The 22,638-nt window shown below is 36.1% G+C and overlaps 1 protein-coding gene across 5 annotated transcripts in view; it reads right to left on the bottom strand.

Moving 5' to 3' along the window:
* Positions 1-22,638, bottom strand: part of LMBRD2 (LMBR1 domain containing 2) — a 43,934-nt gene that overhangs the window by 19,393 nt on the left and 1,903 nt on the right. For all 5 annotated transcript variants that reach the window (XM_077896213.1, XM_077896215.1, XM_077896216.1 and 2 more), the window contains exons 2-9: positions 15,958-16,192; positions 15,596-15,693; positions 13,908-14,003; positions 10,682-10,849; positions 9,504-9,714; positions 4,630-4,704; positions 3,341-3,454; positions 2,787-2,970 (exon numbers count right to left, since the gene is read on the bottom strand). In XM_077896213.1, the coding sequence (XP_077752339.1) occupies positions 2,787-2,970; positions 3,341-3,454; positions 4,630-4,704; positions 9,504-9,714; positions 10,682-10,849; positions 13,908-14,003; positions 15,596-15,693; positions 15,958-16,131 (1,120 nt within the window). In that variant the 5' untranslated portion in view covers positions 16,132-16,192. The remainder of the gene's footprint in view (positions 1-2,786; positions 2,971-3,340; positions 3,455-4,629; positions 4,705-9,503; positions 9,715-10,681; positions 10,850-13,907; positions 14,004-15,595; positions 15,694-15,957; positions 16,193-22,638) is intronic.

Raw genomic sequence — 22,638 nt, 5'->3', positions numbered from 1 at the left:
GAGAATCTGGGTGAAGCATATACAAGAATTATTTGTACTAATCTGACAATTCCCAGTTAAGTCTGACTTTAGGTATAAAAAAAAATAAAAGTAAAAAAAAAAGAAACAAAGAAAAAGAAAAAAGCTACCCAAATTGAAAAGGCTGTATTTTCACTTCATTCACTGAGGTATTGAGTTCTGAGCCACTAAAAATTTCAACCTTACTCTCAGCACAATTCCTGGTGAGCTCATGGTCCAAACTGATGATTTTTTTTTTTTTATGATAGAGAGAGAGAGAGAGAGAGAGAGAGAGAGAGAGGCAGCGATATAGGCAGAGGGAGAAGCAGGCTCTATGCACCGGGAGCCCGATGTGGGATTCGATCCCGGGTCCCCAGGATGGCGCCCTGGGCCAAAGGCAGGCGCCAAACTGCTGTGCCACCCAGGGATCCCCTGATGATCCTTTTTTTAGTCCCTTTGGAGTCTTTCACTTCCTTGCCCTCCTTTCCCCCAGAGGTCTCATCTCCACCCCACCCTTGCAACTCACGCACACCCCTCATCCCTAAGCCTCTCACTGCCAATAACTCCCACCCTTCCTTTTAATCTCATTACTGGGTCCCTGTTTCCAAGCAATATCTTCATCTAATATTCCAATTCCACTGACTGACCTTACCTGCATCAATGATCCATTCATTCTAGCACCTTTGTATTGCCCTTAAGGCCCTGGTACCCTATTGCTTTCTTTACCAGCTCAGATTCTATAGTCTTTGAGGAGAACTAGTCTCCAACATCCCACTTTCTTTGCCCTCTCTTGCTTCTCTGCAGTTGCTAACTGAAGCCACACCCTGGTCAGATCCAACTTTCCAGCTGCTCTGAGCCTGCACCCATGGAGCTGCACACCGCAAAAGGGAGACACACAACTTTGCTGACTGGTCTCACTTAAACTCTTACTTCCCAGCTTCAGGCGGACCTTGAGCACTGCCTGGCTAGCCGATTATAATTCACCAATCTTCTCCCAGGCCTTTTCTCCTTAGCAACTATTTTGTACCTTCCCTTCTCTCTTCAAATCTCCCAAATCTCTTCTCCTATACTTACTCTTAGCATTTCACAGAGTAGCTGGCAGAAGGGAGCCTCCCCAAGTTCCCACTACCACCTCTTCTTACCTGCTCAGGTACATTTGTGCCTTACTTCCTAATCTAAGGGGATTCTCTGCTGTTCACTATTTCCCATTTCATGGCTCCTTCTCATGAACATCAGCAGAGCCATGCTCCTCTCTCATTACATTTCCTCCAAGACACTGTTCCCAAATTACATGCTATGATTGATCTTGACCCTGCCATCCTCCTTCAGCTACTACTTCTTTTCTCTACTCCCTTTTATAAGGAAAACATTTTACATTTTCTATTCTCTGCCTCTTAATTGCTCTCCTTATTTCTTTTAAACTCCAACTAAGCTTTCTTATCCCCTCAACCTCCACCTCACTTCTCTGAAGTCCAATGGCCAAGGCTTCATGTGACTGTAGACGCATCTACAACATTTGGAAAGGTGCTTTACATACCCCTTTCCTCAAAACACCTCACCATCCTGCTTTTCTTCCTACTTCACTGGCCACTTCTCTTTTAGCCTTTTTCCTGGTTCCTCCTCATCAACCCAATGTTTACATTCTGGAATGCCTCGATTTGGTCCTCTGACTTTCTCTCGCTTTTATCATTTACTTCTTTGTTGATTTTATTCTGACCCATAGCTCACTGATATGATACACTGATGATGCCTGATTTTTACTTGTAGACCAGACTTCTCCCCTGAATTCCCATTTCTACAGCCAGCTACCTACTCAGCACTTTCTTCACACCTCTATGTATACATTGTTTATTTTTCTCACTCCACAAAGAGGAATTTTCATCTTTACACTTACTGATAAGTAAGTACCCAAGCACCCAACGATGGATAACATATATGTTCTCAAATACTTGTCAAATGAATGAAAATAAGTATTTCTTTTATTTAATTAGAAAAGATCTTTGCTGAAGGAGTTTTCCAAGATACATTATGGGCATTGTCTTCATACTCAAGACCAAATATGAGAAAGAGAACATAAGGTTTATTTAGAAAAATAAGGTAAATGGAAGTGTTAATACTATGACACTTTGGCATATTTTCATTAAGTTCTTCATACTAAATCTGATAACGTTTGAAGAGAGTGTGACAAACAATCATTAAAGAGAATGAAATAGGTGCCTCAGCAGTTGAGTGCCTGCCTTCAGTCCAGGGTGTGATCCTGGAGTCCCAGGATCAAGTCCCACACTTTGGGCTCCCTGCATGGAGCCTGCTTCTCTCTCTGCCTGTGTCCTTGCCTCCCTCTCTCTGTGTCTCTCATGAATAAAAAAGTAAAATCTTTAAAAAAAAGAGAGAATGAAATAATTACAAATACTCAGTGTAGGTCTTGTAAATAGACCAATAGATATAAATAATCAAAGACTTGTTAGGGAAATATTTTAGTAGTATGTCAAGACTGAAGAAGAGACCCAAGCTTATGATATGAAATTGCTTAAAATTCTAATTTTTTAGAGTATGTATTATGAATACATATTATGCTTGATGCATTGCATATATTTTTGGATAGAATTTTGGTTAACTGTAAAGTAACAGTAGAAACTGATAATCTGTTATATAACCAGTAAAATATTTTTAGAGGGGAGGTTTATCAAATATATAGTACCACATGGTATATATCAAATAATACAAATATGATTCAACTCTGCACTTAGAAAAATTATCATTAAATTTTGAAATTATGTCAAATTACGTACCAACTGTAGGATTATAAAAATATTGGATAAATTTGTTTTCTGGCTCTGGTGACTGAAAGGTATGAACAAACTGATGAGTAGCACTAGTTTCATTTTTTGCTACATCTTCTAGATAAAATGCTTGCTCCAGAAGAATCTGCCATTGTACTTGAGTTCGACGGTGCCTCTGAACTGAATAAATCACCTAAAAAAGAGAACAGGGGAATATGTCTTTCAGTGTTCTGATCCAGCAGTGTTTCATCTTCCTGCCAGACAGCATATTTTGGTTCTCATAACAATGGGGAAATGTCCGTGGCACTTGCTGGGTTGAGCCAAGGATGTTAGTATTCAACAACACATGTAACAATTAGGTTCAGTGAATAATTCTCCTTCCCCAAATACCAACAGTAACCCTGTTAAGAAACACATAGTTAAAACAATTCAAAAAGAAAAATGCACAGGATCAAAGAAAGTTTCAAATACATATTCACTCAAAATTCCCTTTATGTGGACAGTAATTATAAATCTAACTAAAATTATCAGTAAGTAAAAAAAGCTATTATTAATAAAGTTACCTGTTTATGTAGTTTTACCAGACTCTTTTCACTTGGGTAGGTATTATGCTTTTCATCAAAATCTTCATAATCATCCATGTTCCTACCCATTTTTTCCTGATATTCTGTAGGGCACTAAAAAGGACAAGCAGATTTTTTAAAGTCTCATTTTCAAAAAACTTAAAAATTTTATTTTTATTACAAAATCTTCTATTCTTGGGCATGTCTAGTATTCTCAAAAACATCATCTTCTTTCATTGGCATCTCTAGATAGTTGGATTTTTAGTTCCTGACATTTTCTTGAAAATGTTTTAGATATATTGAGTGTCTTCCTTCTCCTATTAATATTAATCTTTATTATCAGATATACTAGCTGTGGTAGGGTAAGGGAGTTACCTACATGAAGCAATAAGTATCTGAGAGGATTAGGTTATGTAGGCACATGATGAAACTATTATTTTCCTAGGTAAAAATGAAGAAGAATCATAATAAATCCAAGATGTTGGATTTTTAAAAGGCATGGAACAGAAAAACACATGATTTGGGGTCATCTGTCTTGTTAGTTATTCATTACTTACCTGAACTTGGGCAAGTTACTTAACCTCTCTGAATAGGTCTCAAAAGGTAGCATTGTAAGAGAAATGATTAGAGAATTGATTCTCATGACCATCATCTTAGTCAAAGGGAACACTAGCTAATAATCAGCATAACAGATTTAAAATAGAGGAAAAGAAATAGTTCAGTGGTTCTATGGTTGCAAAGACAATGACTGAACAGCTCATTTTTGGAATAATCATTTTGGAAGTATACAAATACCCCAATTCAATCCCAATGCAGTAAAACCTTAATTGTATGGCTTCTTGTTAAATATCTGTCTTAAGTATCTCATAGGGCCATTCATTTTACGATGTACTTCATATATTGTAAACTGACATGCAGGGAGCGAGTGAAAGAGATTACTGAGGCCCTAGTTTATTATAATGACCACATTCAATGACACTTAGAAACTGTGACGGTCCATCTCTATTGCTGCATCATAGCAATCAGTATACATATTAACGTAACTTCTACATCCAGATTTCAATGAAAAATATTGCCAATAATTAAATGTTAAACTCGTAATAACTACTGAACAAATTCTATGTGCAGATTACTACCAGTTTATGGTTAATATTTCATTGAAAATGGAAAGGATATGAGAAGACCTGAGTCATAGGCTGTTCTCATACTTTTCTGATACTTCCATTATAATATTATATTCTACAAATTTGTATGTCAAAAGAAAAAAGATGAGGATTATAATTAATCACCTTTTTAAGAATCGTGTCAACACATTTTCTCAATGGGTGGTTATACTTGATGCTGTCATTCACTTTACGAACCTCCTATAAAAAAGAGTAAGAGGAATAAAAATATTTCCATTTCTATACATCATATGCTTCAAATGAAACTGTTCTAGGTACCATATATGTTCTCACAAGTTTAATTTCAACCCAAATTATTCAGCGTACACATGAAGCTCCATTCACTGATTAAGTTATTGAGAATGTTAAGTAAAAATACAGAATTATAGGATAGCAATACCTATATCCTCATGTTTTTTTACTACTTTCTAAGATTTATTCCCTTATCATTTGCTGACTTGTACACAATGATGAGCAGGCATTATAAAAAAGCCATGAAGGATCAGACAAACTTTGCGATGTTGCACTCCTCCACCTGGCTCAGGAAGCTCAATTATCTCATCATCTAAAATACGGTGAAGAAATCAGAGGAAGCAACAGGAAACAAACATCACAAAGCACCTGCCCCTTTCCAATGAGAGAGTCCTCTACAGCAGTCACAACTACTGACTCATTCCACATTTGTTTATTAAGAGCACACTAATGCCAGCACTGTGCTAGGTGGAAAGTCACAGTAGTCCATACTGGAGAATGTGGTAGGAAGACATGACATTACAGGTCTTTAAAGATGACGGGCTGATGGGATGCCTACGTGGCTCAGTGGTTGAGCATCTGCCTTTGGCTCAGGGTGTGATCCCTACGGTCCTGGGATCGAATCCCACATTGGGCTCCCTATGAGAAGCTGCTTCTCCCTCTGCCTATGTCTCTGCCTCTCTCTATGGGTTTCTCACATAAATAAATAAAATCTTTAAAAAAAAAAAGATTATGGGCTGATGGTGAGGTAATAAACAAGTTAGGGATTTTGAAAGGTATAAAGGGGTTGCGGGGGAATCTTTACAACCTGTAGTTCGCAAAAAACAACAATATTCTATAATACTAATGGAATAAAAAAAAAAGAGTTGGAACCACTGTTCTTGGCAAAACAAACGACATGTTCAAGGGCTGAGAGGCAGAGAAACTGACCAGAGTATTAAAAAGCACATTCTGATTGTAGAGTAGAGAATGGCCCTAGGACCATCTGTCATATAGACAAAATTATGAAAAGATATTTATGTCTTATATGACAAAAAAAATCACTTCCCTTATTATATAGAGAGTGCTTACAAATCAAGCAAAGATTGGGAAGACACATAAGAAACTATTGTGAAATGTCTGGTAAGATCATCAAGCTCACTAAAAACAATTACAAATTTTAAAAATAAGAAGTTTTCTGGCAAAATTATATAACTTCTTTGGAAGGTAATTTAGCAATAACTATCAAAATTTAAACTATGTAGACCTTATACTCTGTACCAGTAGACATTGCTCCTGTCAGGAGTTTAGCTTAAGGAAGAAAACACATTATTCATAAAGAAATGGTATGGAAAATACTATGTAATCCAGTGTGGGAGGCTTTCTGATAAACTTATTACTTAAGCTGAGATAAAAAGAATGAGTAGGAGGTAGGTCAGCCAACCAAAGGAAGGGGCAAGACTATTCCAAACAGAGGGGCAGCCTGTATGAAGGCCTCCAAGCAGAAGTGCATGAAGAGTTTCAAGGAACTGAAAGAAGTAATGTGACCATGGGAAGAAAAGGAGAGTAAGCGCCTGAGCAGCACTTGATCCGGCTGAAGAAAACCAAAGCCCTCCAGAAGGCCTTGGTAACAGTTCATCTGAGGTCAGTTGAGTGAGGCCTAACTGCAGGAGTGTGACAGGATTAAGACTTGGGTTTTTAAAAGACTCTCGAATCATCATTGCATTGTATTACTAAATTGCCTTCAAATTTTGTTGACTTGTTAGTACAACTTTGAATATGAACCATACAGTCTGCTTATAAATTATGCATGAAAATACTGTATTTTTCCTTTAAAATTTTTGAGCCATATTATACAAAAATAAGTACTGAAACAGTTAACTAATGATATTTACTATATCTGTTATAAATTTAAGATTCCTTTAAAAGTTCGTAACTTCCATGAAGTGTAGAAAGTATTTGAAATATTGCTTATTTTCTTCATCTAAAATAATGTAACTTAGACTCCTGACTCTGGGAAATGAACTAGGGGTGGTGGAAGGGGAGGAGGGCGGAGGGTGGGGGTGAATGGGTGACGGGCACTGAGGGGGGCACTTGACAGGATGAGCACTGGGTGTTATTCTGTATGTTGGCAAATTGAAAATCAATAAAAAATAAATTTATTATTAAAAAATAAAATAAATACAATACAATACAATACAATACAATACAATACAATACAATAAAATAATGTAACTTAGGGCAGCCCTGGTGGCTCAGTGGTTTAGCGCCACCTTCAGCCCAGGGTGTGATCCTGGAGACCCGGGATCGAGTCCCACGTCAGGGTCCCTGCATGGAGCCTGCTTCTCCCTCTACCTGTGTCTCTGCCTCTCTGTGTGTGTGTGTCTCTCATGAATAAATAAATAAAATCTTTAAAAAATAAATAAAATAATATAACGTAACTTAGAGCACTGACATCACTGTGCCTCATCACTAGGCAGGGCAAACAGCATCTATGAAGTCAGGCTAATGGGCAATTTTAAATAGTGGCTGTTTCTCCCTCCCCCAAATTCTCCACCTCAAAAAATGACAAATGGTAGAGATGATCTCTTATGCCTCTAGCAAATACCTTTTGAATGGTTTGACACGGCTTATAAGTTTATTAATGCTCCAAAGAAAAATAACAGACACACAGATGAATATATTCATCACAGAGAAAAACATAAAAACACTAAGCTGGTTTTTACAAAACTGTATTTGGGAGATTTTATGGATAAGTGAATAATATAATTAATAATTACCAAAAAAAAAAGGTGATTGACTTTTGTTATGTTAAAAATGTATTCAAAACCAGTCTATTTTGAACATTTTTGCTCAAAGTATTCATATTCTTGTTCCATGCCTTATTTTGCACACCTCCATCAGACAGATCATCCTAAAAAACATAGAGGATCAGGTCTCTTCCCACTGCAGGGTGTTAAAATGATTCCCTACTGCTTTCAAAAGATAGTCTGGACTTTTCAGTCTGACATTCATGGCCCTGCTATTTTGGCTACAACCTGTCTTCTAAATCTAACAAGCTTTGTCTTTTCCACATCAACCTTATGGTCAATTAATTTGGTTTTAAAACCTGGTATCTGACCAGGATGCTGTCAGCTATGAAAATTCTATCCATCCTTCAAGGCCCAGATCACACTTCACTTCCTTTTCTGATCACTATTCAGAAGTGAAGCCTCTCTTTACTACCACTGTGCCTTTGTATCCTTCACATCACATTGGCCACAGACTGTATAATTTTCCACTCTAGACAGTTAGTATCCTAATGGCCAGTTCTGCATGGCACTTAACTCATCAAGAAGACAAGTATTTATTAAATGATGAAAACATTTTCTCAAGCTTACAAATTTGTAGATGTTCAGAAAAACATAAAAGACCCCAAGTTCCCTTGAAACAAATGGGCAAAGAAACTCACATGTGACAAATCATGCATTGTTTGATGGGGGGTGAAAGGGTGGGAGTTCTGCTATGTACGTGGACCTGCTGCTATTTTCAAATCATCCATTAGGGAAAGAAGGGTTTCTCAAAATAAATATATAAATGTATCAAATTAATATTTTGTACACTTTTCTAAAAATTTTTAAATCCCTTACATGTGTGTTAAAATAACAAAGAAAGCACCAGTGCCAGTCCTAATTTCTGACACCCTGTTCCTTAGTAGAAGGTTCTTACTTAACAAATAACAACAACAAAATCCATCTTTCTTCAGACATTGATGATTCCTCCTAGTCAAATCGAGGTCTTGCTGTAATTAACGGGATTTACATTTCTTGAAGGAATACTGAATAACTGATATAAGTCATATTCCTCAAACCTGGAAAAACTGAATCTAGTATCAACTTTTAAGGGAAACACTATCAAATTTAAATTATCTTTTAAATATGTTTTCATCGGGACGCCTGGATGGCTCAGCAGTTGAGCTCTGCTTTCGGCTCAGGGTGTGATCCTGGAGTTCAGGATCAAGTCCCACATCGGGCTCCCTGAGGGGAGCCTGCTTCTCCCTCTACCTGTGTCTTTGCCTCTCTCTCTCTCTGTGTCTCTCATGAATGAATAAATAAAATCTTTTAAATAAATAAATAAATATTATTATCAAATATAAATTTTCATATTTTTCCTCAAGAACTCAAATTTTCAAATATAAATTTCCAAATAAACCAGATATAAACATAAAATTAGTTACACATAAATTATTTATTTTGAAAAATGTAGTAGTAGCCATCAGAAGCCTGAGGAAATGTAACAGAATACTATTTGTAGACTTACTCTTACATTTTGAATTGTCTTCTACCATTCTTACATTTTGTAGGGAAAAATGTAAAAAAGCCACACCAGATTTTTCAGTGACAACACATATTCTTCTGTTCATTTATTCATTCACTTAAAAAAAATGGGTGCTGAATATTTAAGTGTCTAGAGGACCAAGGAATGCATGTCAGCATAACCATATAATTGATCAACTAACCTGGGAGAGGGGTGCTATTCAAAGTTATCCCAAAATAACAAGCATAACCCTGCACTGTTGAATATATTCTCGTTTAATCTTTGTTGGTTGGAAGGTAGAGAGGACATCTTGTGAAGCTGAACTGCCAATAAGAAGTCATGCTAATGGATGGACCATTCTGAAGGATCACACATCACCAAATTTTCAGCGTAAAGCCCATCAGTGTGCTAAGAACAACAGCAGCAACAAACCAACCGTGACTGGCTGTAATGTGAGGTTTAAATATGCTCACCTCCATGACATCTTCTAAAGTCTCTTCTGCATCTGCTTTCTCTGTCATCAGTTTGGCTGCCTTAAAATACGTTTTCATAAGCAGATAACCTCTTTTTGCTCCATTCCAGTATGACCGAGGAATTTCTACCAAACCGTACCCCAACAGCAGCACAAGAAGGAACAGGCCCCACGTATTTGCTGCAGCTATCCCGATTGTCTGAAGCTGGTTCCTGAGGAGGAGGAAACATAAGCAGACAGCTGTGACAGTTATTTTTCCACGAAAAATATAAAATAAAGCTAACTAGTGTTAAATCGTTTTTTAGAAAATGGCCCTAAGTGATGGCTAGGATTCTATATGAAAAAAATTATCTTCCAAGCCTCAGTTACTTTTTTAGTGACAGCAGATAGTCTGCACGTTCTAAGAGGAAGTTAGAGTGTGACTGCAGAAATAGAGTTTAACACAGGAAACACTGCTTCTATAATAGTTAAAATTAGAGTCTAGGATAATTCCTGGCAAAAAATATACATATTTTGTCCAAAGAAAAGACAATTTTTTCATTAGGTGCTTTCTTAGTATTAATTAACCAAGAGAAGCCTGAAAAAATTTTAAAGCCTAAAAAATATTTTAACTTACATTGAGGCATACCTACAGGAATGCGATAGTGAGATTCATTACTGCTCCATTACTAAATTTCTGAGATCTATCTCTTCACATATATAGATCACAAGTATAACGCACATTTGTTATTATAATGTCTGAACCTATCATCAAAGAGAAATATGCCTTCAAATGATAGTCAGAACAAAAGAAAAAACATTCACAAATTCCAATGAAAAGGAAAACTAATTATTTTGTCATTACAAAACTATACACCCAAAACTAATATTACACTGTATGTTAACTAACTGGAATTTAAATAAAAACTTTTAAAAAATCATAAGAGTTAACACTTCTAACACATAGCTATTAAACAAAGCATTAGTCCTTTGTCTAATAGCTACATTTAAATATATTATTCCATTTTTTCCTTCTTAGTAAGAGGGATTACTGGGATTTCTTTCTGGGGAACCTATAAAACACATAACTTGACATGTTCCTCAATGAAATGTCTATTTATCTGCATGTATGACTTAAAAATAAATTTTAAAAACTGCAAATATATATAGAAACAATGTTAAGAAGACAAGTTTTCTTACCATTCTAAGTGCAAATGTGGGTTTACAGCTACATAAATTAAAAATGCTCCAAAAATCAGCAAATAGGTGCCGTAATAAATTGCATTCTCAATCAGTGCAGTTTTGATCTTTCCGGTAATGGAAAACCCTCCTGATCTTGCATATGACTGCATAAAAGGTAACAGAATCCTGGACATTTGGAAAAAAAATATGATTAAAGAAACAATTGATATGTCTTCTCATCTCAAACACTAGAATTATGTGAATCTCAATTGTAATGTGTAGTTCTTTTCACAAATAAATATGATTTGAGTAATTATTAATACTGAACAAACTCTAATACATGACTGAGTATTTTGTAATATTAAATTTTGGAGAAAGCAAAGCACATCTCTGGGAGAAAAGGGGGCCACAATGACCAGCAGAGAGTACGACAGTATGAGTGACTTAAGATGAATCTAAGAAAAAAAGACCTTTAGAGTCTTTATGAAGACTTTGGACTGCATTTAGACAATGAGGAACCTTTTTCTTTAAGGGAGCCATGATCAAATTTAAGTCTTTTAAAGACTGATAAGGCTTTAGCAGGAAGAATGGACTGAAAGGTAACAAAATTGGGACTATATAGGAGAAGGTAAGGGGTGGCGATATGGTAAGAAGCAGGAGGGAAGCCTGGCTATGACTACACTGAGGTGAAGTACTTAGGACACATCTCAAACGAGCTGCACAGGAGGTAGTCGGCCATCCAGCTTCAGAATTCAGTAGAAAGGAGTAGAAACACAGATTCAGAGGAGTCCTCACCACATCTGTGGTACTGACATGACACGAGCAGATGAGATTTAGAAAGGTAAATATGTAGAAGGAAAAGGAAAGAGCTGAGGTTGAGCCTGTGAAAGATACTATTTTAAAGGAGAGGGAGAGACACAGGAGGAGGAAGAGCCAGCAAAGGAGACAGAGAAAAAATAGCAGAGAGGTATGGAAGAAAACCATGGAGCAAATGGAGGAGAAAACGGGAGAAGGAAGTGTTTCAAAGTGGAGAGAAAACAATAATCAAATGTTGCCAAGAAGTCAAGTTAATGCAGAACCTGTGTGTATGAGTGATGTGGGGCAAAAAAAAAAAAAAAAAACAAGGCTTTGATAAGTTGAGGATAGAGTGAGCAATGAGTAAATGAAGATAGTACATGCAGACAATTCATTTGAGAAGTCTGGCTAGGTAGGATATACTGTGGCATATTGATATCACGGAAGATTTTCCAGAAATGAAAAAGAAAAGAACACTGATACACGCAATACAACATAGATGAATCTTCCAAATTTGTGAGCCAAAAAAGGGATGCAGAAAAATACATACCACATAACTCCATGTTTATAAAGCTTAAAAATGGTAAAACTAATCTATAGATGTCAGAATCATGGCTACTTTTGATGGGGGTGGAGTGGCAGAGGTGTATGAGGGAAGCTTCTAGATGTAGCATACACATTATCAATGTTCTATATTATCAACTGAGTGCTAATTATCCGGGTGTATTCACTTTGAAAAAAGTCAAACTAAACACAATTTGTCATTTTTCTATACCAATTTATAATTCAATAAACAAGCCTCCCTCCAAAAATTAAGCTATGATGTACTCATCAATGAGGTTAGAAGCCAGGAAGTTGGAAACGGTTGTATGTGAGAGATTTTTTGTTTTTTTTCTTTCTTTTTTTCAAAAAGATGAGAGAATTGTGTATGCTTTGTTGAAACTGGCAGCTGCAAGTATAGGTAACAAGAGCTGAAGGGGATGGGTCCATATTTCAGGAAGAGAGATTTCACTCTGAAGTCAACTTTGAGAGTGACTCATTCTTTGAGAGGAAGGGAAAAGGATGGGTTGGTAGGTGTGCTGGTGAGAAGCTGAAAGAGCTGCCATCTGATGACTTGTATTTTCACTGTGAAGTAGAAAGTGAAGTCCTCTGCAAGGGGAGAAGGGATTGATTCTAGGACATAAAAGAGAGAGAAAGAGCCACAAAGGGAACAGTAGAGTTTGAGATTTGGAGTCATTAGAAAGACTTACCGTGGATGAAGAGTGAGCAGACTAGAGACACAAAGGAGGAAAGTCTGGCAATACTGGGGGCTCACATAAGTTTAATGAACATGAATCTACAGGGGCACTACTTTACTCTGCTCTGATTTTTCTCTTGCCATGTTCACTAGCTTCAGTTTTAGAGCTTAGTTGCCTGCAGAATATCTAAAATGCTCAGTACGTAGTGAATAATGTGTTTGGAGCACAGCAGAAAGACAAAGCTTTGGGGTGCTGGGTGGCTCAGTCTGTTAAGACTCCGATTCTTGATTTTGGCTCAAGTCATGACCTTTGGGTTGTGAGAGCGAGCCCTGTGACAGGATCCATGCTGGGATGCTGGGAGTGGAGCCTTCTTCTTCTTTTTTTTTTTTTTTGGAATGGAGCCTTCTTAAGATTCTCAGTCTCTCTCCCCCTGCCTCTCCCACCACCCCATCTCTTAAGCAAACAAAGACAAAGCTATAGTAGGTAGAAAGAAACATTTGGAATACATTGTGGCTATGGCAATAATCAGAGCCATATAGGGAAGGTCAGGTAGCAAGATGACCAAAAATGGGACCCCAGGACACATCAACATTTATGAAAATGGGCCACAGAAATAGAACTTGTGAAGGAAATGCAGCAGGTTGGGCTAAGCAGAAAGAAAGAAAACCAACAGACAATGATGACCTTAACAAGAGCAGTTTCATGTAAAACTAGGACTAGAAGACTGAATTGAAGGTCAAGAGAGAAGGCAGTAACTAGAAGGGAACAGTGATAGGGAAAAGTTTTCATTTTCTATTTCTCATTTGTCTGGTTTTTTTCTTTTCATTTCTTTTAAGATAGGAGAGAAACTGAATGAGCAGAAAAGTAGAATGTGCAGATTTATTTTTATTTTTTTTAATTTTTATTTATTTATGATAGTCACACACACACACACACACACAGAGAGAGAGAGAGGCAGAGACACAGGCAGAGGGAGAAGCAGGCTCCATGCACTGGGAGCCCGACGTGGGACTTGATCCCAGGTCTCCAGGATCGTGCCCTGGGCCAAAGGCAGGCGCCAAACTGCTGCGCCACCCAGGGATCCCCGAATGTGCAGATTTAAAAAAGACTAACACTTGAATAAATTCTAGAATATGAAGGTTCACGAAGTATAATCTTTTTTTTAACTGTAACCAAATTTAAAGAATTTTTAATCCTTCACTACCACTTACCATGTTAAAAATTGTGATGTCCAATATACTACCCTCCAGAAAATTGGCATGATTCCATCAGGAATGTAACTCCATGGCTTGAAACATGGATGCTGGCTGTTTAATAATAATTTGTAGCTAATTAATAAATAATTACTTAAATTATACAATTAATTTGTGCATGGCAAAGTTCATTTACATTCAGATGCAAATTACTGACTCTAACTTCTAAAATTTCATAGAAAACTTAAAACTCAAAGCTAACTACCAAACTAAAAAAACAGAGAGGAAACAAAACAGTTTGTTCTAGAAGAGGAATGCCATTTAAATTTTCAACTTTCAGTGTATTTTTAGTTCTTGAGTAAAAAGACAGCATGATACTCACCTAACAGACTGAAAATGTGACAGCCTTTAAAAGGGAATGTGTATTGAAACTAAATCTTTGATTTGATTGCCTTTAAAATACATACCCCCTAAAAAAAATACATACCCCCTAAAAAAAAATTAAAAGAAAAGAAATACATACCCCATTTAAGGGGCTGGTTATTTTCCAGGGAGGAGGGGTAGGGAAGCAAAAGACATTAGGTGATTAACTCCTGAAACTGGAGCCCTAACTAATCAGTCACTGCAGCACAGTTCCCATAGACAGAGACCAGTATCTGTAAAATTCTGTTTGAATTTTCTGAAGATACATGCATCTGACCACAGTATCTTCCATTAACAGTCTTCCTAGACCCTAAGTATATCATTTAGCCCAGGAGCTTCTAACAATTCATAATGGTTACTTATCTAGATCCAATTTTTAATGTGCTTCAAAGGAGAGTAATGTTTCAAATTTACCCTTATTCAGGTTAGATTAAAAAAAATAAATAAATAAAAGCTGCAAAAAGAAGCATGCAAACACTACCTAAAGCATTGTTAAAAGCTAGTCAACATTTATTAAAGTTTTTTACTTGGAAGTTGGATATGAATTTACATAATCTTTCAATGATTTGAACTTTATTCATTCTTGGTCTAAAAGTAAAAATGATTTCAGGGTGCCTGGCTGGCTCAATCAATAGAATGTGCAACTCTTGATCTCCGGATTGTGAGTTTGAGTCCCATGTTGGGTACAGAGATTACTGGGTGTTATGCTATATGTTGGCAAATTGAACTCCAATAAAAAAAAATATGTAAAAAAAATGAATAAATAAAATTTAAAAAAAATAAAATCTTCTAAAGAGCAAAAATAAAAAATTAAACTATAATGATTTCAAAGGATGCACAATATGAAAGGAACATCCTACATATAGAATAAGCTCCTTACCCTTTATACAACCTTATAAATCAGGCAAAAGAGAAAATGAATGCCCCATTTTTTAGACCAGAGTAAGACTGAAAAGAAAAATAGCCATTGGAAGTCACATTCTTAGTAAGAGGCAGAACCAGGGCTAAAAATGATCAGGTCTTCACCACATTTCTCCTTAGTGTCTACTGAAAGGCTTTGGGTACCAATAAATATTTAAAATTTATTTAAGATTTAAATTTAAATAAAATACAAGGTAATTAAAAGTCTACTAGCAAAGGATAGAAGGTGGGGTAGTGGGGTGAATAGAGAACAAGGATCAATTTTTATAAATACAAAATCCTAAAGGTAAGAATTGATAATTTTAAAGCAATTTTCCTCTACCCTATTAAAATAAATAAACAAAAAAACAGGAAGCAAATACCTGGGAACTGGGGCAGCAGTTGCATATAATCCTGTGATGTTGCTATTCTCAGGAGGGCTTGAGTTTGCAGCAGCATGCTTGCACCGATTGTATATAGTCTAAATGAACACATGGTTTAAAAGTGAAAAAGTGAAAAATCAAAAGGTTACCAAGTACTTAAGGGGTACTGGAGGGTACCAACCTATCCACCAATTACCTTCCTGGCTAGGCTTTTTAATGATTAAATTCCTACAGTAAGATTTAAATACAAAATATTAAATATAACCTTATATAACTTAGCTCTCTTAAGAACTAACATATCTCAAACATGCTGTATGATTAAAATTGCCTTTTGAATTGCAAAACTCAGTTTCACCTCTTACCGTACTAACATCCAGAGGCAATATGAAGACGATAAGAAAACAGAGATACCAAGCTAGTAGTGTTCCAACAATTACGAGTCTATGCTGTTTCTTGAAGTCTCCATATCGATGAAGTAGGAATAACGCCAGAAAAAAGACAAAAACAATCTCAAGTCCCAAAGCTGCACCACTCATTATTGAATGTTCACTCTGACTAACCAGTCACTCATGTACAGGTCTGGGTCATATCTGTAAGCTGGAAAAGAAAAAAAAAAGCAGCATTAACAAAGGAAATAGCCACTTGGAAAATTCCTAAATATTTACTAATGTATTAATAAATTCTTTAGAAAATTATTAGGCTTAACATTGAACTACAAATAAAAGGAAAAGGATAATTCCTACTCTCAAATATATATCTTATTTTTTAAGCAGATCTTTAAAAACTCACATAAATTATATCTTCAGGAAAAAGGTTATCCTAATGAAAATTGCACTTGTTCTCAAAATATTACAAAATAAGAATACTGAATGTGAATAGTTTCAATACCGTGTCATTTGGAGTTGGTTCCTTAAGTTCTAAGTCCCAACAGAAATTTTATACAAATACACTATTGACTAGATCCTAGGAAACTAGGTATTTTGTAAAATAAAGTTTTCTGAGTCATCTGTAGCCCATTACTTAAAATGTTCCAAAAGAGGGAGAGGCAGCATGAAAAAGACCATTTGAAAGTAACATTTCCTTTGTGTGAAAGTTTTATTTTTTGTGATAATCTTGTCTAACAAATTTAACAACTTGAAATTCTTATTTATTTACTGCTTCACAAAGTACAGTTAACCCTTGAACAAAGAGGTTTGAACTGTATGGGTCCACTGCTACACAGATTTTTTGATAAACAGACTACTATAAATGTATTTTCTCTTCTTTATGATTTTCTTAATAACACTTTTTTTGTAGCCTAATTATGACTGATCAGTTATAAACTTGCTATTAGCTACAAATATTGTTTTACAATGGTTGTCAATTTTTTAGCCTGATTTAGTACTTTAAAATCTTGTAGATGAATAAACAGAATTATGGATCCTTTATTCAATAATAAAGAAATGATTTGGTTATATCTCTTCCCATTTTCAGTCCATCAGTCTCCTATTCTTGCTATAAACAATTCCTACAAATGTAGTGGCTTAAAACAACACTCTTATATCATAGTTTCTGTGGGTCAGATGTCCAGGCACAACTTGGTTCAACTAAATTCTCAAGATTGAAATCAGTGTCAGCAAGTTAGCGTTCCTCTCTGGAAGACTCTGAGGAAGAATGTACTTTTAAGTTCATTTAGGCTGTTGGCAAAATTCAGTTTATGTTTATAGGCCTGAGATCTCCATTTCCTTGCAGGCTGGCATTTGCCCTTAGTTCCAGAGGCCTTTTTCCAGTCTTTGCATGTGGCCCTGTGTATCTCAAGAGTTAGCAATGGCTTGTCAAATTGTTCTCAGGCTTGGAATCTCAGATGTTCTTTACCCTCAGCTGGGAGAAAATTGCTTAAAAGGGCTCATCTGGGGATCCCTGGGTGGCGCAGCGGTTTAGCGCCTGCCTTTGGCCCAGGGCGTGATCCTGGAGACCCAGGATCGAATCCCACGTCGGGCTCCCGGTGCATGGAGCCTGCTTCTCCCTCTGCCTCTCTCTCTCTCTCTCTCTGTGTGTGACTATCATAAATAAATAAAAATTTTTTAAAAAAAAGGGCTCATCTGATCTCATCAGGAAAATCTGGATAATTGAGTCAGATTTACAGGTTCCAATGATTAAGGCATAGCTATCCTTTGGGGGCGTCTATTATTCTGTTTACAACACCATCTATTTCTGTTCAAGCTGAACTCTTGTTGTTTTGTTATGACAAAGGTTAGGCCTAGAGGTCCCATTAAATTGGAGATGAAAATTGAGGTTTTCCTAATCTGAGATGAGAAAATAATAGTTTTAAAGTCTGTATCTTTGACCTTGTACCTAAATTCAAGTGAGGAATTATTTTTCTACAGTCCAGAATGATAGCATTTTCCAAGGTTCCTTATGAATTCCTAGCCTGTTTTAGTTATTTCAATTGAATAATTTTGTGTTCAAAGCTAGGGGCACCTTATTCTCTAACTCAGCTAGTTATTTGTATCTTAAATTCATAAAATCACTGTCAGTTAAAATCTAATAAAGATAAATATTAGACAACTCAGGTTTGGCTTACTGAAAAAACTCCTCACCAGGGAGCATAGCAATTTGACAATACATACCAAAAACCTTGAAAAAGGCACATATCCTTTGTCCTAGCAATTCCTCTTCAAATAACTTAAAGGAAAAACAAGATGGGAACAAAGATTTATCTATAATGTTCCTTTTCATGGCAGCATTATTTAAACAGGAAAACCTAGAAACAAATGTTTGTACGAAATAGTCCAGGAAGTCTTAAAGATGTCCTCTAGTCTCATCACTGTCCACTGCCTTTTTGAAAAAAGCAGCCAAGGGTTTCATAAATCACTAATCCTGCTAACCTGTCGACTCATGGGAGCAGGGATCTGCATGCAGGTTCCCTGCCCATGAGTCAAGGACCACATAACAGCAAAACTCCATTGCAGAAAGTGATTCAAGGAGGCCACCAGATTCCCCCAGTCTAGAAGAAAGGGGAGATCCACAGGGACACTTTAGAGATGTCAAAAGGGATGGGAGTGGGCCTAAGGGAGTATAGTATGCATAAGAAACACATGGACAAATATACATCAAAATGCTAACAGTGGTTGTCATAAAATAGTAAAGAGAGGATTGCTATATTCTTCTTTGTGCTTTTGTGTATACGTGTTTTTAATTTGAAATAATGAACATAGGCTATTTTGTAATTTCAAAATTATTTAAAAATCAATGTAGTAATACGAAAGTAAAGTACATGGCAAATAGGAAACGAGAAATTCTGCCATGGTTTGAAGTGCCTAAAGTCACAACTATTTTAAAATACGAATGTTTTGTTATACTCTGGGAAACCTGGGTTCCAAATCCTAACTCTATTTAATTGTGTAATTTTATGCAATTTAAACTGTTACATGAGGATAAATAATCATTACACAGGTTGCTATGAAGATCAAATGAAATACAAAAGTGAAACACCAAATAGGGAGTTCTAGGCACAGAGTAGATCCTCAATAAATGCTAGTTGGGAATCTCCACCTCCTCATATAATGTCCTTCTAGAAAATAACTAGTTGCTTCAAAAGTCTCAAAGCACAGGTTTACTCTAAATAGCCTCCTCTGCCACCATCTCCCCCCACCCTCCCAAATATGAATGGATACCAAATGCTTTTTGCTTCTCATTCTCTGCAGTTACCAGAGCCTGGGCCTCCCCTGATTCCTACAAAACAAAAAAATTATCTTTGCTCCAAGAAACTGCTCCCGTTTCTTCTCTTGACAAATTGAGATTACCTCTTCAGGTCTACAAGGTAACCCAAACACTCCTTCAACTGTCTGTTGGAAAGACAGAACACATTTCAGAGCCATGTCAAGAAGATATACTAGGGGATCCCTGGGTGGCTCAGCGGTTTGGCGCCTGCCTTCGGCCCAGGACATGATCCTGGCCCAGAATCAAGTCCAGCGTTGGGCTCCCGGCATGAAGCCTGCTTCTCCCTCTGCCTGTGTCTCTGCCTCTCTCTCTCTCTCTCTCTCTATCGTGAATAAATAAATAAAATTAAAAAAAAAAGATGTACTAGATGTCATGTAGAAAGATGATACCATTTTTCTAGCGCATGATCAAAACGGAGGTGGATTAGAATGGATCATTTGCTGACCTGCAACCATGTATATATAGCTGTGCAAAAATATACTCAAGGGCAAAAGAGGAAATATGCCTCTGATGGCAAAACTGGTCCTTCTAGTAATATTCCTCAAATATTAAAATACTGTGTTTAGGCTAGATGACAAAAATGAAAGAAGACCATGCAAAAATTTGGAGGCAAATCAAAATCCAGTTCCATGTGATTAGAAATTGAAAGAGAAATTTAGAGCTACCATAGGTTGGCATTAACACCGCAGCAGCAAATGTAGATTTTACTCAAAATAAAATGCCAGTACATTCATTCAAATTTTAGTGCTTGATATCCAGATATAGTCTATCTTTCAAAATATCAGTTCTGAAAATCTTTGAACACTTAAAATCCAATTTAGTCATTTACCAATTATCGAGATAATCATACAATGCCTTTCAAACGCCTTACATAATTAGCTTGTTAATGTTACTGACTTAGGGTACTACTGTTTCCCAAGTATTTTATGGCTGATAGTGTTTTTGTTGTTGTTGTTGTTGTTGTTGTTGTTGTTGTTTTAGGCTAACCACTCTTTAAGTGGAAAATTTACAGGTAAGGTAATTTTGGAACTTGAAGCATCCCAAAGATCTTCAAAAAGAACGAGAAAGAGAAGACAAAGAAGGATAGAAGGAAAGATTTGTGGTAGCAACTCCACAAGAGATCACAGGCAAAAATTCCGTTCAAATAAAAAAAAAAAATTCTGTTCAAATCTAAGATTCTGAAACTGAATGAAAAATTTCTAGCCAGAACTCAGTGATTAATCAAACTCTGCATAATCTATGTATCTTTATTCAGAAATGTGAAATAATAAAAACTAGGAGACAATTCAAGATCTGAATAATGAAAAACTGGAAGTATCAGAACTAGATGTGAATGGTGAAAGTCAACAATTCTCTACCACCAATACAATGTTAAATCTTCAAAAAAAAAAAAAAACTATGTTAAATCTTCCAAATATGACCACCATTATTCCGTTTAAAGATTTCAGGTACGGGGGAATTCAGCTTAGGATACAATAGAATACCACAAGAGAATGTAGCTCCTACTCTAAAAATACAAAATAGTTGTAATATTTTTTGAAGCCATTTTCAAAAAATGAGCTGAGTTACTAAACCAACCAGGTAAACTGAATTCCAGAGTGTGACAGGCCCTTCTGAAGACAGACAGACATGTACAAAGTGCTTAACCTTTGTTAAGACATGAGAGAGAGAGAGAGCAACCCTAAAAGCAAGTGAGAAGAAAACAACTAGAATTGTAATGGATTCTTAAAGATTTCAGGTAAAGAGATTATAAGACTTATTTTGGTAATTAAAGAATAATCCTTAGAATCTTTCTTAATAATTAAAAAAAGAAGAGCTAACATTTAGCATGAGTTTACTAGATTCCAAGCATTATGCTAGCACTTAACATACTTTATCAAATTAGACTACACAACCCAATAAGAAAGGACTATTAATATCCTTGTTGAATAGAGAAAAGGGAAGAGAGAGTAAGTGGTTTGTCCACATTCCTACAGCCAGTGAGTGGCAAAGCTGGGATTCAAACCTACTCATCCTCACTACAATTGGGATACTACACAGTCTCTTTTCGAATTCAGACATACTTTATTAACCCAATTTAAACTCTTTAAACAATTTCTTTTGGTCAGTTTTCAGAGTGAGCAAATTTAAAACATTCTATTAGTTATTCCATTACATATATCAAGATAGAATGCTAGAAAAAAAGTGTTTAATATAGAATTTAGCAAAGACTTTTAACCTTCCAGGTAAGATTGCTATTACTTAAGGGTAATATATGACTCTAATCTACATGGGGAAGCTAGGAGAGAAAACATAGACCAAATTAGAATAGGGAAAGGACCCTTCTGTTACTCCAAACTGTCCATCACAGCATTAAACTATAGAGATCTAAGGATCTAAATTAATGGAGGGAAAGGATCCTTTTGAAATTTGGCAGGTAAAAACTTCTTACTATGTAATCGTTCTTAGCCTTTTGTTCCCCACAGCTAAATAATATGAAAAAAACCCTAAAGAGTTCTTTAAGGTTTATTTTATGCTATGATAGAACTAAGCAAAAAAGTACATCACTGTTCTAGTTAAATATAATCTCTTGTCCTATTTGATTTTCAAAAACACTAATGTACTACTGGAGATTATATATATATATATATATATAATATTTATATAATTATATAATATATATAATATACCTCTCACTTAAAATGGGACATGGAGTGTAGTGGGTGAAGATTAAATAAATAAAATTAATCAGCAAAAAAAAATAATCCGTATCAGTAGCAGTCACAATGAATTTTTGAAAAGACCAGATAGCAATATCTATGTAGCTGATAATCTCTTCAATGAACACAACTCCTTTTATCAAACAGACTCCCATGTACCAACGTAAACTTTTATTTACTATACAAAGAGATCGCCATGATTAGAATAATGCAGAACAAAAAAATGATTGCTATTTCAGTAAAGATTTCAGTAAGTTAAAGTATTTTTGCTACCAGGGAAAACTGTTAGTAAAATATCTATTCTAGAATTTGAAGACTGATTTTCTAAGTTGACAGGCTCTTTTTGAAGTCCTATGGAGAGTCTCCTGTCCAATTCAGATATTTCAAGTATTCTGAGAACTAGAAATGTTCCCTGGCTCCTGGAAATTACTTGTTAAATCCTGCTACCAGGGGGCACTAGGTGGCTCAGTGGTCCAGCGTCTGCCTTTGGCTCAGGGTGTGAATCTGGGATCTTGGGATGGAGTCCTCATGGGTCCTCACAGGGAGCCTGCTTCTCCCTCTGCCTATGTCTCTGCCTCTCTGTGTCTCCCATGAATAAATAAATAAAATCTTTAAAAAAAACCAATTCTGCTATCAGGATAT

Source organism: Canis aureus, chromosome 4 (genome assembly GCF_053574225.1).
Source record: "Canis aureus isolate CA01 chromosome 4, VMU_Caureus_v.1.0, whole genome shotgun sequence".
NCBI classification, from domain to species: domain Eukaryota; kingdom Metazoa; phylum Chordata; class Mammalia; order Carnivora; family Canidae; genus Canis; species Canis aureus.
The sequence above is the reverse complement of the archived record's forward strand: the minus strand, read 5'-3'. Positions and strand labels throughout refer to the sequence as shown.